Raw genomic sequence first — 19,157 nt, 5'->3', positions numbered from 1 at the left:
GTTAAAAAATCTTAAATTTTTCTACATGTATATGTGTATAGACATAATAATGACTCACAGAATCTGAACAATAAATTAAAGAAGCTGTTTCAAATAAGACCCCTAACCTACATTCCTACTGTATAATTAGGCTCAACAAAAGTTTGTTTTCTTGCCTTTACTTTTCTTGCCATGGACCTATAGGGTTTTAATCTTGGTCATCTGCAACAGAAAATAAATATGCTTTTTCATGACATTCTTCAGCTTTATGGCATCCGATGGTGGGTTCAGGATATCATGCCTTAGAACCAATGAGGACATGGCCCCAGGACCACAAACATTCAATAGAGACTGCTTTATAATATAACAATTTTCATATCAATCCATTCACTACTTGGGACAAATTTTAAGTTTCCCTTGCCATGATTTCTACTTATTCAAGGGTTGATGCTGACCAGGAAGGCTGACTCTGGATTAAAAACGTGAGAACCCTAAGTGAGTTGGGTTCAGCAATGGTTACTCAAAGCCAGGAGAGCAATAGAGTACCTGTAAACATGTGGGAGAAGAGCCAAGGATCACACCTCTGGAATCATCAAGTCTCCTGGGGCTAGAAATAGAAACCAAACCCAGAAGATTCAAAGTTGTAAAGTCACAGTGAGAAAAGAGCAGAAATAAGAGCAAGTGAGAAGACCTAGAGGATAGAGTGCCATGAGGTTAATTTTCATGGCTGAGCTTCCTGGTGACTGGGTGTGACCACCTGGTTGAAGGCATAAGGTCAAAGAAGGGACACTTCCCTTAGAAGCTTTGATTCCATATCTGTTTTTTTGACCAGTTTTCACTCTTAGCCTTGTATGGATATTTGACTCATTTATTCTCCTCCTGACCTCCGATTGACTTCCACTTTATATGCTAGACTCGGATTCTGTCTGCTGTATCCCTGGAATTTGAGCTCAGCCTGTCCCATGATTCTGACATCCTTGCATTCATCTTCATGCACTATCTTAGAAGGGCCCACGATCTGAGAAAGGTCATGAACTGAGGTAGGATAACCAAGTTGCAAGAGTTTGCAGCAGAACTGAATGTGAATTTTAAATAGTCTGATTCTATTTTATAGGGTGGTTCTTGAACATTTCTGAAGTTCTGTTTCTTTAATGTGTATATAAATCCTGGTGAGTTGTGACAGCCATTCCTAAGTCACATCAACTTTAGCTATAAACTAACTATTCTGCCTCAATCTTTTTTTCAATTCATGCTGTTATTTGATTTGTGCTCTGAACACTTGGATAAGAGTTACTCCAATACGTTCCTGTGCCATCCTCTATTTAACCTATCAACACCTATGAAATTTTATTATTTTTTCTTGTGTAGTTATCTGTCTTCTCCGTAAGTTGTTAACATCCTCCTCTAAACTGCTTTCTGTTCCTTCCCCAAAACATAGGACATGACTGGAGCAAACTATATGCTTAATAAATATTTGTTTAATCAATGAATAAAAATTCCAAATTCATTTGACAAATGATTTAGAGATTTTTATGCCAGGCACTGTGTCCAGTGAGTTTTTTAAAAAATTGTATTTTAATTCTTTAACATCTGCACACCTTCATTATTAAAAAATTAAAACATTATAGATAAGGAAGTTTCTCTTTTGACCATAACCCTCAATTTCAATCTGGACTCCCCAAGAGGTAACAACTATTTATGTTGGTATGTAAATTGACATATTTTTTGCATATAAATGTTTACATATGTTTCATCTGAAAATATTTGATACTGTTTTATGTGGCTCTATGTGTATGTACGTAATGGTATTATACTGAATGTTCATTTTATACCTTGTTTTAAAAAAATTAATACTATTTCTTGGAGCTCTTTTTTTTTTTTCTTTTTAATCTTACCTGAGGATATTTTTTCATTGATTTTTAGAGAGAGTGGAAGGGAGAGGGAGAGACATACAGGGAGAGAAACATCAGTGTGAGAGAGATACAATGATTGGTTGCCTCCGGGAGCCTGCAACTGAGGTACGTACCTTTGACCGGAATTAAACCCGGGACCCTTCAGTCTGTAGGCCTATGCTCTATCCACTGAGCCAAACTGGCTAGGGCTCTTGGAGCTCTTTTTATGCTATACATAAAAATACACCTCAGTCTTTTAAATTGTTTCATAGAATAGATACACCAAAACTTATATACCTCTTCCTGCATTGATGGACATTTAGGTAATTTCCAGGTTTTGCTAATTTATTACAATAGTGCTGCAATATGCATGTTTGTGCATCCCACTTCATGCTAATATGCAATGATTATGGTAGGAACTGAGAAGTTGAATTGCTGCTTATAAGATATGGATATTTTTAAGTTTTAATAGATATTGTCAGTTTCTTTAAAGTGCCTACCAGTAGATGCTCCTGTTAGCCTTGTGCTAGGGCACCTACCTCCTCATACCCTTGGTGAAGGATAACATCATCAAAACCTTTTTTCCCTATCTGATTGGCTCTTTATAAAGAAAGGAGCAAAAGTAGGTTTACAACGGTTGTGAGTATGCAAAACAGTTTATTCTTGTATTATTATTTATTAAATACTAGTGGCCTGGTGCACGAAATTCATGCATGGGAAGGGGGGCGGTTCCCTCAGCTCAGCCTACACCCTCTCCAATCGGGGACACCTTGGGGGATGTCTGACTGCCTGTTTAGGCCCGTTCCCACAGGATTGGGCCTAAACAGGCAGTTGGACATCCCTCTAGAAATTTGGGACTGCTGGCTCCTAACTGCTCACCTGCCTGCCTGCCTGATCGCCCCCAACTGCCCTCCCCTGCCAGCCTGATTGCCCCTAATCCCCTGCCAGCCTGATCTCTCCCCCAACTGTCTTCCCCTGCTGGCCTGATTGCCCCTAACGGCCTCTGCCTTGGCCCCCACCACCATGGCTTTGTCCGGAAGGAAGTCGGACATCTGGAAGATGACTGGTTGACCCGGTCTAATTAGCATATTACCCTTTTATTAGTATAGATAGATTATATAGGAGAGGATTGCTTAAGTGGCGGTGGGAAGCCTTTTTCAGCAGGAGGAGATGCTCTTGGCAAACAAAGATACATAATCCCTATATTTAGACTGATAGCCAGCCATATGCACTATACTGCCAAACCTGTCATTAAAAAAGTGAACTGCTTTCTTACACCTTACACCAAACAGCTGTTGCCCTTAAAACCCCTCCACAGCCCCCACCTTAGGTTCTGCCTTTGCAGTTCACCCAGATTAGGTTCTGATTGGTCGGTTTCTATGCCAGTCAGCGTCAAAAGCTCCACCTCCTAGTTAGCCATTGGCTCCTCGCAGTTCACCAGATTTGGTTCTGATTGGTTGGTTTCTATGCCAGTCAGCATCTCCGGGCCTATCGGGCCTGATCAGAGAGGAGGGCTGATCAGCAGCCCTGGTGGCTACTGGCGAGGCCGAGAGAGAAAGAGAGGCAAGGGCTAATCAACAGCTGCCACGGAGGCTGCGGATCAGACCCTGCTTCTCTCTCAGGGCCTGATCCATAGCCCCCTCTGCAGTCAGTGCTGGGCTGCTACGCCTGCAGCGGCGGCAGTCAGTGCTGAGTCGCCGCAATGACCCAGCTCTGACTGCAGGACTAACTTCCAGTGTTTGGTTGTTTGTTCGGTCGTTTTGGACATTACGGACCCTGGCTCTTTATATATATAGATTGTATTATTTACATAAAACAACTACAAGCCTACTTTTGCCCCATCCTGTATGTACTCTTTTAATCCTTGAAATGACCCTGCTGAACAGGGTTGTGTATTGTTATCATTTACACATAATGTCCTACGTAAAGACTCTTTATACACTTTTTTTTTTTTAGTTCTCACAACCACATTATGAGATAGGTGTTTTAGCCATTTTTATCTAAGAGGTGAGATATGTAAGGCTCAGGAAGGAGGTTAAGTAACATACACAGGCGCACACTAAGTCAGGGAGATCCTGAGTGTGTTTCCACATGACACCAAAACCATTAATTGAAAATACATAATCTCACACAAATGCTTGGCATCATCCAGAGACAAAGAAAAATGTATTAAAAACTATGTGTGGTGCTAGGTGTGTATTTGAAATATCAGAGGGACCATGTTGTAAAGTATATGATTGTCTAACCAACATGCTGTATACCTGAAATAATACAAAATAATATTGAACATTAACTGTAAGTGAAAAATAAAATTGAAAAAGAAAAATATATTAAAGCAAAGTTGATCAAAACTATTATCTCAAGTCAAGCATGATTTAAGTACATTAAGAGAAAGGAGACTAGACTTCTCCTAAACAATAAGGGTTAGTTTCAATAAGATCATCACTTAAGTTACATATCAGCAAAAAGGAGCTGTAAACCCTGAGGGGGGAAAAAAGACCTACTAAGAAGGACTCCTGCTGGCTAACTGGGGTCAAATAAAAAAAACAAAACAGAGCTTAGCTGCCATTTTTGCACAGGGGCTTCTTACTCAAACTGAGGCCTGCACTGAAACTGCCTGCCACTGCACTGAACTGCCCACCTGCATTGTACTCCTGCCAGCTGTGCCAATCCTTAAAGAGGTTCCTGGAATCCTATTTCAACCAATAGGATTCAGGCTTTTCCCATCCAATCAGAGCTGTGCAGCTCTGACCAATCAGAGAGGCTCTATTCTGATCAATCAGGACGTGCCTTTGGACCAATCAAATTGAGATTTAGAGTCCTCATTTGCATGAGGATGGACCAATCAGGGACCAGGGGCAGGGACTTCTGCCCCAATAAGCCAGCCCCACTCTGGCTTAGGGAGCACGGAAGACTTAAGGCTGCGTTTCCCTGACAAGAGTTGAAACACCAAAGCGGTCTTGCTGGAACAGAGCAACCTGCAGGAGCACAATGGACCATGGGGGAATGGAGCAGAGCAAAGTGGAACTGAGCAGAGCTGCCTAGCCTGAAAGAAGCCTGGCCTCAGGGCTGCCTGGCCCCAGAGCTCTTCAACAGCCATGCTGTTTTCACAACCATGATGCAGCACTGTTGAGCGGTTTGCACTGAATAAAGTTTACTTTTTCATCACACCCCAAACTGGGGATTCCTGTTGATGTTGAATTGGTACCAATGACCATCGGTTGTCAGAGCTTTATTTAAAACGCATTATTCAAAAATTTATTTCTCAGTGGAACACTTTTATAAATGGTTTTATTCTCAAATGACTAACAAGGAAGAAACCAAAATGTTAAAAAGGAACTGAATAATACTCTCGAAAGGTGACAAAGGTAAGGAGGATCATCTAGTTTACAGCAGATACATCTACATTCAGATTAAAGAAATCATCAGCTCTGCTAATGAAGAAAAACAGTCATGAATGGCAATGTGTGAAGATATTGGGGTCAAGGAGGGAGATGGTGTGTTAAAGTCTACTCCTAGACCAAGCCAGATAAGAAGAGAGTTTAGCACAGAACATTGTATCAGCTTCCACAATGAACTGTTTATACTGGAGGATTTTGCTCTCAACTGCTTTCTTATTAACAATTCTTCTTCCATTGACCTTGTAAATTGTACCATTGAACATGGAAACATGAAATATTTCTACAATGGCTGCTGAGAAGTTTTGAATAAAATTTGTGTCCCATCTGTAGAAGGATTTAAGTCACACCAGCATGTGCTTTTATTCTCATTCCTGGCTAGAGTCTGCATCACTACTTTTTTCTTTTCACTGTTCTTTGAATCTGTTATCTTGTTTTTTTGTTTTTTAATGTATCTTTGCAAGCTGATTGCTCCAACATTTTGGAGCAAAGTAGAATATACAAATGACCAAGAGTTTGCTTTACCCACCATATTGGTGTATTAGGAAGGGAATTTGTCTCTAATCTCTGCCCAGATCACACCCATCTCCCTAACCTGGAGTCATCCTAGACTTCTTTCCCGCTGTTCTCCCAATTCCCTCTCAACTCACTCCCCCCTCAGAAAACATTCTGATTAATGGTCTATAGACCCTGGTCTATGTTCTCTTAGCGCCTTGTACTTCCCTTTTCATGCAATGCATCATTGTTCAATGTCTGTCTTCCCATTAGACTACGGTCTCCTTGACAAACCAAGTGGTGCCTGACATGTGGTATGTGCACGGTAAATTTATGTGAGAACATTAATCATATGACTATACCTCAGAAAGTTTTTAGAGCCGTCAGTGACCTCCTAGTGACTAGTCTATTCCACTCCCCTCTTTCCAAAAGAATAGAAGCTCTGAGTGGTGAAATAATTTGCTAGTGACTCACAGCTGGTTAATCTTTCCAGCAATCTTTTCATTTGTTACACAACAGCTGGCCGTTGGTTGCCTGTCAACACACTATCCAAAAGGAGGTGAAAGGTCCCATAAGGCAGAAGTCCGCATGGTCTGAAAACCCTGCTTGCAGCTCTGACTTCCTGTTTGCAGGGAAATCATGCTGCTTTAGTTCTGTCTCATGACTTATGACTGGGGAAGGTTTTCTTCTTCTCATCATAATTACAAGGCCTCAGTTGGAAGAAACTGTATAAAACACACATGGATTGGTGATTCTTGAGCTGTGTTCCAGGCGACCCAGGGATCTATGCAGGCCTCCTCCAAGAGGTAAACTGAGGCAGCTCCTTTGCTATGTGTTTTATATCTTAGTTTCTAATGCAAGCTTGCATTTGTAAATAAACCTTCCACTGCTAAAATTAGGTTTATGATCTCCAAATTTAATAAAATCTTTTTATTTTCGTGACTGAGGAAATGAAAGTCTAGAGAAAAGAAGCAGTTTGCCAGAAAGTGACGAGGCCAGGACTCAAAGCCAGGCCTCCTGATTCCTAGTGTCTTCACTGTGCACTTTTCTCCACACACACACTCACTCATACGGACATCCATGCAAACACATACACACACATAAACACACAGAGCCACATTCACACACTCACACTCTCACATACACACACATACCATAGAAATGACAGGAAAGAGGGAACGCCTGGTTCTTGTGAGTGTTCTACTGCTTGGACAGTGAGTCTCAGACCTCCTCTACCCAGGACGTGGGCTTTCTTCATCTTTCTCTCTCCATCTCTGGGCAGTGACCAGCTGCTCTCTTTCCCTCTCCCTGCTCTCGTCACCTCAGGAGAACTGCCATTCTCCACCTTTTTCTGGGGTGCAGGGAGAGAGAAAGGCAGATCACATTGGAGCCTGAGCGTCCCCTTGTGGAAAGAAAGTTGTTACCCCTGGAAGAAGGGTTTCAGACTTCAGTGAAGGTGTTCTTTTATTGGGAGGGGTGGGTATGATAGGAGGAAAGTTTGTTTCCCAAAAATCCTGATACCACAAAACACGTGTAGCCACTCCTTATATCCATGAAAAAGTTAACTGTACAAAATAATCACGACAACAGAATTTGGCTGGTTGAGCTGACACATGAAAGATGCTCCTCCCCCTTAGACACTAGCACAGGCACATTTCTCTGAACACAAAGATAGAGGCTCAACACCAAGAAAGGGACCCCTTTGAGTGCTAGAAAGAGAGAGGCTCAGAATCAGAGAAGTGAGTGGGAGCGGAAACCCCGTGGCTGAGGGCATTTCTGAGCCAGACGGAGACTCGTCACAGTGTCCTGGGGCTTCCAGTGTCCACTGGTCCTGTGTACAGTGCTCAAGGGGGCTGCAACTGTCCTGGGAGTTAAGAGAGGATGCCTCAGCCACCACACACACATGAGAAAAACGCCAGCCACTCACCAGGTGCCAAAAGATATCAGAATCCCAGTCGTGTGTTCACACAGATGTGAGGATCTAATTCACATGGATGCCAAAGCAAGAAACTAACATAAACACTGGTCCAGTGGGAGCATAAAGCCTCAGCAGAGACAAATTTACCTGCACAAACCAGGGCAAATGGCTTCCCACAGCAAACCGCAGTAGACAAGGAGCTCAAGAATCATAAATTACAAACCACACAAGGAAACAAGCCACCAAGTAAGTATCAGCAGGAACAACACTGGGAGGACTGCATGCCTTGACCTGTATAGACTAGAATATCCTTAACATTTTTGAGTAAAAAATCTGACATAGCTTTCCAAGTTGTAATTAGATTGGGGATGCACGGATCATGCCTCATGCAGAGGCTGGAAAGGATCTCAACGAACCTTCTTAGCTTTAAATATATATATATATATATATATATATATATATATATATATATATATATATTTATTGATTTCAGAGAGGAAGGAAGAGGGAGAGAGAAATAGAAACATCCATGATGAGAAAGAATCATGGATCGGCTGCCTCTTGCAAATTCCCCATTGGGGATCGACCCCACAACCCAGGCATGTAGCCTTGACCAGAATCGAACCTGGGACCTTTCAGTTCGCAGGCTGACGCTCTATCCACTGAACCAAACCAGCTAGGGCCAAACCTTCTTAACTTACAGATGGAGAAACAGAGACTCAGAGAGGGGAAGTATATAAAGTCACCCACAGGTTAGTTAGTGGCAGAATGAGGAATAGAACCCAAGTTTCCAGAATTCTAGCCCTGTGCTACTTTTACTGTCCTGTGCTGCCCTCATTTCCCAAGGCAGAAATGAAAATCTAGTTTCAAGAGAGGAACCAGGGGGAGAGGGACAGCAAGGCCTACTCAGGACCTGGGAAACCCCAGAACCAAGGTACCTGGTTCTTATTAGCGAAGTTCAGATTTAGCTCTCTGATAACTAGCATTTTTTAAGCAAACCCCTCCTTTCTTCTTTTTGCATTATGCTGACTGTTTTTTCTATTCTTCTACTTTCCTTAGTCCTACTCCTGGCTGTCAGCATGATGAATCCAATTCTGATTGGATTGGGAAGCAATTTGCAGACAGACAGTGACAAGGCAGTTTAGCTCCATGAGAGCTCCTCCTTCCTGCTGACCTCTGCCCTCCCCTCCAGGCAGGCCCTGCCTGCACCCTGTGTAGGAGGATTAGCTGCAGATACTTGGCAGGGATGGAGACCAAGGTGGGTCTGGAATGTATATGGGTTCAGTCCTGTAGGGCCAGAGTCATAAATACCAAATCAGAAAGAAAGCAAAAGCTCTTGGCACATAGAAGCTCTCCCTCTGGGCTCTTATAAATAAGTCATTTATTATTTATTATGTAAGACACTGGGCTCACACTGTCTCAGATTGACCCAGAATACAATTATAGAAAATAGAATTATTTTATAATATGAAGTACAAAGAGCACAAGCTAGACCCAGAGTATGTGTTCAAAAATATTGAAGTAAATTCCTGTAATGTTGTTTTGGCTTCACTATTCATTCCCAAGCAGTCATGGCCTGATTTTCCAGGGATATGTTTGAGAAATACTGTCAGCTTTGTCTGCTCTATTTAATAGTAACAAGTATTGATTGGGCATCTGCTATGTACCAGATACTGCACTAGACTCTGGTAATACAATGATGAACCAAAAAACACAGTCTCTTCCTATAAAGAGATTACAGTTTACTAGAGGAGAATATCAAACAAAAAGTCCATTAAAATAAATAGTTAAAAATGCAAGGGATGCTAAGGAGCATATAAGAGGGGCATTAATAGTAATTAATGCTCTCCATCAATTAATATTCCATCGGGAGGTACACTCACAGAGTAAGAAATGTAAGGGAGAAAAGGAGATAATGCAGGGAGGGAGACCAGACACATCTAAGGGGGTATATTACTGAGATGACAACAGCTTAAGGAAAGACACAGATAGTTGTCTAGTCATACAAATGCCTTCAGACAGACCACAGGAAACCTCCGGTCCTCAAAGCAGTCCATTGTAGGGAGAAAGAAAGAGCAAATACTTGCCAGATCCCTCATATCTCTCATCTTTAATGCATCAACATTCATTGGCACGTGGAATTAAGTCCTCTGTACTTTTGGAGGAAGTTATCTAGCTCCTCTGACAAACTGCTGGAGAAGTCATACCCCAATCCATGGCCCAGTGCTTCTTCTGAGCTCAGAAGTGAGGAAGCAGCCAGAGTCTCCCTGTGTTCAGAACTACTTAGGGTCTCTAGATACAATATGAGATGCCCAGTTAAATTTGAATTTTTGATAACCAATGACTATTTTTCTTAGTATAAGTATGTCCCAAATATTGCATGGGACATACTTATACTAAAAATTATTTGTTGTAACAAAGCTCATAGATACAGACAACAGTCAGGTGGTTACAAGAGGGAAGGAGATTGGGGGGGGGGGGGGGAGAGATAGTAAAGGGTAAAAGGAGCCAAATATATGGTGACAGAAGATGATTTGGCTTTGGGTGGTGGGCACACAATGCAATATACAGAGAAAAGCCAAGCTCCTGAGATGCTCCAACATGCCTTTGCCACATTCCCATCCTGTAAGGATTGAACCACAGAGTCAGTCTAGAGATGGCAGCAACAAGCCCAGGAAAGCTGAAAGCTGATACACATTGATTTCCTACCTAAGCCATATAGAGTTTTACTTGCATGATTTCATGATTTCAGTCAATCCTCTTAACAACTTCATCTATAACATAGAGGTAGATGCTGTTGTTTGTGTTTCACAGTTGAGAAACTGAAGGCTTAGGTAGAGACACCAGAACTTGCCCAGAGTCATATATGGAGCCAGGATGTTGCCTGTATTTCAATTCTGAAACTTCTGTTTCACATCCATGTTTATCAGTCTCATAGCTGAGATATTTTGAATGAATATACAAAGCAGAGCAAACTGTAGAAACCAAATAGACCCATAACCCAGCTCATGTTCTTAATTTCATACTTATATCACAAAAAATAGTAGATACCATAGGAATATTTCAGTGGAGGGCTCAAAGCTCCCAATTACACATAATTCTGGAAGAATCACCTCACCTAACTCATTTGTTTTTGTTTTAATCCTCACCTGAGGACATTTTTCCATTGATTTTTAGAGAGAGCAGAAGAGAGAGGGAAAGACAGAGAGACTATTGATGTAAAAGAAACACATTGATTGGTCGCTTCCTGCATGAGCCCCAACCAGGGCTTGCACCAGGGAGGAGCCTGCAACCAAGGTATGTATCCTTGACTGGAATCGAACCCTTGACCCTTTAGTCCACAGGTCAACATTCTAGCCACTGAGCCAAACTGGCTAGAGTTAACTTACTGGTTTTTTACTTTAACCTACTTATGATTATTTTAGGTAGAAAGGAAAATGGTGGTAATTTTTACTTTATCACTCACTGCTCAAAGTCCATCTGAAGATCTTGTTGTAAAAGAGTGAAAAACTGAATGTTAGATTGGGTTTATGTTACCCAATAATGAAACAAATATAGAAAGAAATATGCAATCTGCCAGGAGTTAGCCCACAGAGATCAGATGCCACTCAGTTACTTCATTTGCTCAAATCATCCTCAAAGAGGAAGTTTCATGACAGGAAAGACATGGGGATGGAGCAGTGAGGACATCAGAGAAATCCCACTGTGTTTCCAGTCGTGCTGTGTGTGAGGTCCCCTTGTCAAGCTGTTTTCAGCTGAAGCAGAATACAAGAGGCGTTCTTCATACTAGGCTGATGTCATTAGGAAACCTGAGGCAGAGGGGAGGACCTTGGCCCTAACTGCTCAGTCTCTATGGGACTCAGCTTGGAGAGTAGATGAAAAGGGAGGGATGGCTTTGAAGGCTTATTCAGTCAACCAGACTTTTAAAAGAGCATTACATTTGACACTGGGTGATGGGCACCCAATGCAATATACAGATGATATATCATAGAATTGTATGCTCAAAACATATATACTCTTCTAACCAATGTCATCCAAAGAAATTTAATTTAAAGAGAAAATAAAAAATAAAACTTGAACCCTGTGGGGGTGGAGGGAGAGACTAAGTCTTTGCCAGATCAGATTTCCTTCTTTAGTGCCGTGGAAGTATCACCTCAAATCACAAACTTGTATCCTCTGATCCTAAATACGGAAATGGGAAGAGAAAAGAGCAAAAAGGGAAGAGTTGAAGAAGAGAGAAAGAATTAGGACAATTGGGAGGGAAAAGTGTTAGTAGAGAAAAAAATCAAAATGGCTGAAAGCTGCCAAATTATGACCTAGCTTTTAATGGGAACATGCAGAATTTCACATGGGCCTTCTGTTTTTGGCCACAAGATTAATCGGAGTCAAGAAACCATTATGTTCCTATTTATGTGGTCAAGACACAAACAATCTGGATGGGAGAACAGTTTTTGAAGGGAAGAAGTGACAAAACAACTCTATCAGGTTAGGAATCAAGAGTTCAGAAAAAAAATATTGTCACTTGGTTGACTGATACCTCCTAGATTTTTCTAGAACCAAGTTAATTCCAGAGTCTATAAAAGTCATAGTTTTGTGATCCATTTAGCAATTGTTTTAGTGTAAGTTTTCATACTGGTTTTCCAGATTTATGCTAAAAATAAGAAAGGAAACGGTCCCTGAAAACACAACCAGACTCTCCCCCTCAACCCCCCCACACCCCATTTCAAACCACAGTGAAATGCGGAAGTAGGAAACACCTGGACCAGCTCCAAGCCCACACAGAAGTGAACCTCAGGCCTGAATCATGGCTTGGCTCTGCATAAGAGGATGCCAGAAGGTTGCACGCGCTCAAACTGAGAAAGAAAGCAGACATGGGACTTCCCTCTTGCCTCTTTTTGGAGGAAGTGAAATTATTATTCTGTAACACAGATGGAAAAAAGTTAGCTATTTCTTTTAGAGACCAAAATTCAGTTTTCAGACAGGGGCCCTTGAGGGTAGCCATCTGGAGAGTTTATGCGATTGCATAAGCACTTCAATACAAGAAAAAGTAGAGGAAATTTCTGGTGAGCAGAGTAAAGCAAGAAAGAAGTGGGGGTAACACTCAGGTCAAACTCTTTGTTCTGCTTCCTCACCCTTGACCATTGTGAGCAGCAATGCCTGCTGCTGGCATGCAAATTTAACTTGAATTGAAATTTCCATCATTTGCACTTCTCTTTTCATTGTTTCCCAGGGAACATAAAAGAACTTCCTTGAGCACAGCAATCACAGAGTCATAGGCTTTGGGTCATTTTAGATATATGGAAATGTCAGAAATAATTTCTTCTTCTTTTTTAAATGTATACTTGTCAGTTATTTTCTTGAGTACAAAAGTAATGATTACTCAGTACCCATCCCTGTGTTTGGTACTTTGTAGATTCCTAAGAAAAATTTGTCAAATGATTAAAGACATGCTCATTGTTGAAAACTCAAAAACCACAGAAAAGAGGAAAAAGTTTAAATAATTCTTACAACTATAAACCAAAATTAATTTTAGACTAATAAAGAATAAAAAGCATTTACTTGAGGCAAAAGGAGCTGTAGCCTGGGAGCCACAGATTCAGGTAGCAATCTAAATTGTGTTCCACTGAGACAAAGGGGAGGCTACACTTTCTACAGCGAAAATTTCCACCTCAGTTGTCAATTAGATTGTTTTATGTAAATGAGGTAGCTAAATCATAAAGTTCTGATTGGTCTAAATCAGTGGTCGGCAAACTCATTAGTCAACAGAGCCAAATGTCAACAGTATAACGATTGAAATTTCTTTTGAGAGCCAATTTTTTTAAACTTAAACTTCTTTTAATGCCACTTCTTCAAAATAGACTCACCCAGGCCGTGGTATTTTTGTGGAAGAGCCACACTCAAGGGGCCAAAGAGCTGCATGTGGCTCGAGAACCGCAGTTTGCCGACCACGGGTCTAAATCATACAGTTTTGATTGGCTGGTATAGGTGCAAGTGACTTGAACAGTTCTGATTGGACTGGGCATGTCTCATTGATAGAAAGACCAAATCAGTGCTTTCCTGCAGTGGTTGACTCAGATGGTATAAAGGCGGGTGGCGGGCATAGTGTGGGAAGCCAAAGGTCCAGTCTGAGGTTGTTCCTGGTATACAGAGTACATGAGGAACCCCTGTCAGTAAGTAGCCACTAGATTCTAGTATTTGTAAGACTGGGGTCCTCGGTTGAACATGGGGAGTCCACCTCAGCCGATAAACTTCTTGGTGGGTCACATCAAATGATTCTTTTATCTCAGGGTCCACAAAACTTACCAACCAGATATAACTACTGTCAACAGGTATATATTTATACACAGCTGAGATCATGTTGAATGTATACCATGTTTTTTTTTTCACTTAACATTATGGCATAAGAATTTCTCATGTTATTAAAATTCTTTGAATATTTAACTATGCTGGCTATAATATATTATGTCATATGAATGCAATATAATTTCACTCCTATTAGCTCTTTTAGCTATTTTCAATTTTTGCCATGATAAAAATGAAGAAGAAAGCTCTCTAAAAAATGATAATGACTGGGTGTGTTAGGATGTGGGAATACCTGAATATAGAATTATCGATATTCGCCTTACTTATATTCTCATTGCAGAATGTTTATTAACAGGATTTATTAAAGGGATAATAAAGTACAATATTGTTAGCATGTCTTCAAAACTGTATGAGAGAGTTTTCTGATTATGATGAATTAACCCTGAAACAGTTTGAAGAAAAGTGTGTGGATATTTTAACAGACTTATTGGAAGTACCAAAGGGCATTTAATTCTACTTTTTCTAATTCTTGGATTATTCTACTGAGCTATACATTTATAACTGATTTGGAAATTGACCAGGACATCCTGTGCATAGGTTTGCTTCTCTGGCCAAGTACATACTGGGCACTAGTTGATAAATTAATCCTTCTTGGGTATAGGTGAATTCCCTGAAGTGTGATAACCAAGGCATGAATAGACCCAGAATGTCTGTTTCTAGATTTACAGAACACAATATAATTATTATTTTAATAATAACTAGTGAAGCTCACCCTGTGAAACTAGGCAACTGCCCTCAAGATTTCTGAAAACACGGTGACACTCTGAGGTAATTCAGTTCCTTGAAACTGCCTTTTCAGGATGCATACAGGTGATAGTATAATGATACTTAACAAATCAAAGCATAACTTTTTCAACCTCAGCACTGCATCTCCTTCATGGTCTGATTTGGGGAGCCATGAGAGTGCATTGGGAATCCCATTAACTCCACTGGATTCTCTGGCTACCACTAAACATCCTAAAATGCACCCTAGTTGTCCCAAAGAATTGACAGATCTGGGCTTTAGTTAATCCTGGCGCGAGATTAATGAGCCTAAACACACTATTCTAAATTGTGTGCTCTAATGCCCTAACATTAGTATACTAAAAAAAATTTGTGAAGTTGTGTTCTAATGATATAACAAATGAACTGTTGCTTTAAAAAATTGAGTAATGAAGACTTGCATTCTTTTTTTGGGCACCTGTACTGATTACATGGACTTAAGAATGGAATGAGAGTTATAACAGCAGTTACCAAATTATTGCCAGCTACACACACACATACACACACACACGGTGTATAAGTGTGTATATACATACTGTATATTCTTTGGCCACTGTCTGCTATTTCTAAATCAAAATCTAGATTATAGTGTGGATTTTCTCTTTGTTTAAACATTTCTATCTGAAAAGAAACAACAGTACAGAGTGGGACCCCTCACCTTCACTCTGAATGCTGAGGACAATGCAGACTGAGGTTCCCAGTGTGTAGCAAGTGGAATTTCCTTCAGATCCCTTCAACTCTGCCTCAGATAATGCCACCTCCAAAGCCGGGACTATTAGGGCTTATCACAATGAAACTCCACAGGACTTGTGTCTAAGATTTTCACTCCTTTCTTCTGTGGGAACAACCTTCACCCTCAGGTGAATGGGAAACCTGGGCTTTGGCCATGACCTACCTCTAGGCTAGGTATGGAGGAGTCCGTGTCTTGGCAAGAGTGATATTGTCATTTACCTCTGCATTTGCAGTTTGAAGAAACTAATATTGGAGCTCCAGGAAAGAGCAGTCAGAAAAAATTTGAAACATCAAGAGAATGAATCGAAAGCAAAACCAAAGCTTTCTTTTACAGACGGAAAACGCATGTGGAGGAAACAGTAAGGTGTGTGTTTGCACTTCTGAGTACCCTCTACTGCCATAGCGTAACCAACTGGGGGGTTATGGGGGATAGTTAGGGTAGTTAACTGTTAAGGTTATATAGTACACCATAATGTTTTCAAAGTCCTGATGGACCACAGTATTCCAATCCACTCATTTCCCCATTTTGCAATTACAGTAGTCTAAAGCGGAACTGCTGGCTTTAAGAGAACTACTGAATTTTTTTTTTTTTTTTTAGTTTCAGCAATTGCTCTTTCACATTTGGTTCAGCTTGCACCACACTTGCTGGATGCTGCTTAGAGCTGGCTTGCTGCTGAGGCTGTCTGAACCATGACCAGCTTCAGGGGTGCCATCCTCTTCTGGACATTGGCAGCATGGGCTAAGATGGACAAGCCTCTGGGAGAGGCAGATGAGGCTGGATTTCAAAAATGCAAGAATGCCTTAAATCTACCTGTTCTGGAAGTCTTACCTGGAGGTGGCTGGGATAATTTACGGAATGTGGACTTGGGACGGGTGATGGACTTGACTTACGCCAACTGCAGGACCACGGAGGATGGACAGTACATCATCCCTGATGAAATCTTCACCATTCCCCAGAAACAGAGCAACCTGGAGATGAACTCAGAAATCTTGGAGTCCTGGGTGAATTACCTGAGCAGCACCTCCTTCTCCATCAACACGGAGCTCTCCCTTTTTTCCAAAGTCAATGGCAAGTTCTCCACAGAGTTCCAGAGGATGAAGACTCTTCAGGTGAAGGACCAAGCTGTAACCACCCAGGTTCAGGTAAGAAACCTGATCTACACAGTCAAAATCAACCCAGTTTCAGAACTAAACTTGGAGTTTAAGAAATTGCTCTTGGACATCTCTGACCGTCTGGAGAACAACCAGACACGAATGGCCACCTACTTGGCAGAGCTCCTGGTCCTCAACTATGGCACCCATGTTATCACCAGTGTGGATGCTGGGGCTGCTCTCATTCAGGAAGACCACATCAGGTCCTCCTTCCTCCAGGACAGCCAGAGCAGCCGTAGTGCTGTGACTGCATCTGCTGGAGTTGTCTTCCAAAACATCGTGAACTTCAAATTTGAGGAGAACTATACCTCACAGAATGCCTTCACCAAGAGCTACCTCTCAAACCGCACCCACTCTAGAGTGCAGAGCATTGGAGGGGTTCCATTTTACCCAGGCATCACCCTCCAGACTTGGCAGCAGGGCATCACCAACCACCTGGTGGCCATAGACCGTGCTGGCCTGCCTCTGAATTTCTTCATCAACCCTGACATGCTGCCTGACTTGCCAGGGCCGTTGGTGAAGAAGTTGTCTAAGACGGTGGAATCTGCTGTGAGGCGCTACTACATGTTCAACACCTACCCTGGATGCACAGATATCAACTCACCCAACTTCAATTTTCAGGCCAACACCGATGATGGCTCTTGTGAAGGGAAAATGACCAACTTCTCCTTTGGTGGGGTTTATCAGGAATGCACTCAGCTGTCAGGGAATGGGGCTGTCCAAGTCTGCCAAAACTTGGAGCAGAAGAATCCACTCACTGGTGATTTCTCCTGCCCCTCTGGCTACTCCCCAATCCACCTCCTTACCCAGATCCACGAGGAGGGCTACAATGGCCTGGAGTGTGTCCGGAAGTGCACCCTCTGGGTCTTCTGCAAGACGGTGTGTGAAGATGTGTTCCGAGTGGCAAAGGCCGAATTTAGGGCTTTTTGGTGTGTGGCCAGTGGTGAAGTACCAGAAGACTCAGGACTACTTTTTGGGGGCCTCTTCAGTGCTAAGAGCATTAACCCTCTGACAAATGCACAGTCATGCCCAGCTGGCTATTTTCCACTAAGACTCTTTGAAAGCCTCAAGGTATGTGCCTCTCAGGACTATGAGTTGGGATATAGGTTTTCGGTCCCCTTTGGTGGGTTCTTCAGCTGTGCAGTTGGGAACCCCTTGGTGGATTCTGCCATATCCAGAGATTTAGGGGCACCTGCTCTGAAAAAATGTCCCGGGAGCTTTAGCCAACATCTAGCCCTCATCAGCGATGGGTGCCAAGTATCCTACTGTGTCAAGTCTGGGCTTTTTACAGGAGGGTCTCTGCCCCCTGCCAGGCTCCCACCTTATACCCGGCCACCCCTTATGAGTCAGGCTGCCACTAACACTGTCGTAGTGACTAATACTGAGACTTCAAGCTCCTGGATTAAAGACTTCCAGACCAACCAGTGGAGGTTGGGAGAGCCGTTAGAGCTTCGCAGGGCCATGAAGATCATCCATGGGAATGGTAGTGGTCTGTCGGGGGGAGCAGCTGCTGGGGTTACAGTGGGGGTCACCACCGTCCTGGCAGTTGTCATTGCCCTGGTAATCTATCGCATCCGGAAATACAAGAAGAGGGGATACCAGGCAATTGAGGACGAGAGGCAGAGTTTGGCTCCTGGCACTGCAGGGATGGAAGACACTCCCGAACAAGAGCAGGAGCAATGTCCAGCTTAAATCTCTCCTGAGAAAATGCTTCATTTGCAGGCAGAGCTTCAAGCATTTCTTTCATTCCTTCTCTCTACATTTCTGCCTTTGTAACTATTGAAGTGGCAAGTGTGACCAAAAGCAGGTATACCTTTGGTCTCTGGGCCAGGAAATTAATAGAGCTACATGGGTGAGTTTGGGGTGAGGACTGGGGAGGAGTTGTGACTTTCTAAGCAAAAGTCATTCTGGGGATTAAAACATGAAGGGGTATCTTTTCTCTATGTGCACCATTAACTATTTTCACCTGAATGTATACATGTAAAAAGTCGGGAATAAGGTGGGAGAATGTTGATATTTGAATTTGGAAATGATGTATTTAATCTGAGGTTGGCCGTGGTTTCCAATTCACGAGCTATAAGAATTTCTGTCTTGAGAAAAAAAGAAAAAAAAGAGTTTCTGCCTTTAAGTGTTACCCTCCAGGTATTTTGTTTTTAAGACATGTCTGGCCCTAACCAGTTTGGCTCAGTGGATAGAGCATCGGCCTGTGGACTGAAAGGTCCCAGGTTCGATTCTGGTCAAGGGCATGTACCTTGGTTGCGGGCACATACCCAGTAGAAGGTGTGCAGGAGGCAGCTGATCGATGTTTCTCTCTCATCGATGTTTCTAACTCTCTGTTCCTCTCCCTTCCTCTCTGTAAAAAATCAATAAAATGTATTAAAAATAATTATTTCTAAAGAGATGTCTGGATCTTATGTTCCCAGAGGCTGACAGAGCCCCCAGAGGACACAGGAGTCCTACTTGGCC

The 19,157-nt window shown here is 42.2% G+C and overlaps 1 protein-coding gene across 2 annotated transcripts; it reads left to right on the top strand.

Annotated features, from left to right (window-relative positions):
* The first annotated feature begins 13,767 nt into the window (after nt 1–13,767).
* On the top strand, nt 13,768–19,088 carry MPEG1 (macrophage expressed 1). 2 transcript variants are annotated; one of them, XM_079789075.1, is made up of 3 exons: nt 13,822–13,852; nt 15,773–15,903; nt 16,138–19,088. In XM_079789075.1, exon 3 carries the CDS (start codon nt 16,230–16,232, stop codon nt 18,381–18,383), a length of 2,154 nt encoding a protein of 717 aa, XP_079645201.1. In that variant the 5' UTR covers nt 13,822–13,852; nt 15,773–15,903; nt 16,138–16,229; the 3' UTR covers nt 18,384–19,088. The 2 variants fall into 2 exon arrangements, with proteins under 2 accessions (XP_079645200.1, XP_079645201.1); XM_079789074.1 differs by lacking the exon at nt 15,773–15,903 and having other exon boundaries at nt 13,768–13,852.
* Nucleotides 19,089–19,157: the final 69 nt, after the last annotated feature.

This window comes from Cnephaeus nilssonii (genome assembly GCF_951640355.1).
Source record: "Cnephaeus nilssonii genome assembly, chromosome: 13".
Taxonomy (NCBI): domain Eukaryota; kingdom Metazoa; phylum Chordata; class Mammalia; order Chiroptera; family Vespertilionidae; genus Cnephaeus; species Cnephaeus nilssonii.
This window is presented reverse-complemented; position numbering and strand designations above follow the sequence as displayed.

What these genes read in the sequence shown, in the direction of transcription:
- MPEG1 (XM_079789074.1), top strand. Translation starts at nt 16,230, where the DNA reads ATGACCAGCTTCAGGGGTGCCATCCTCTTCTGGACATTGGCAGCATGG.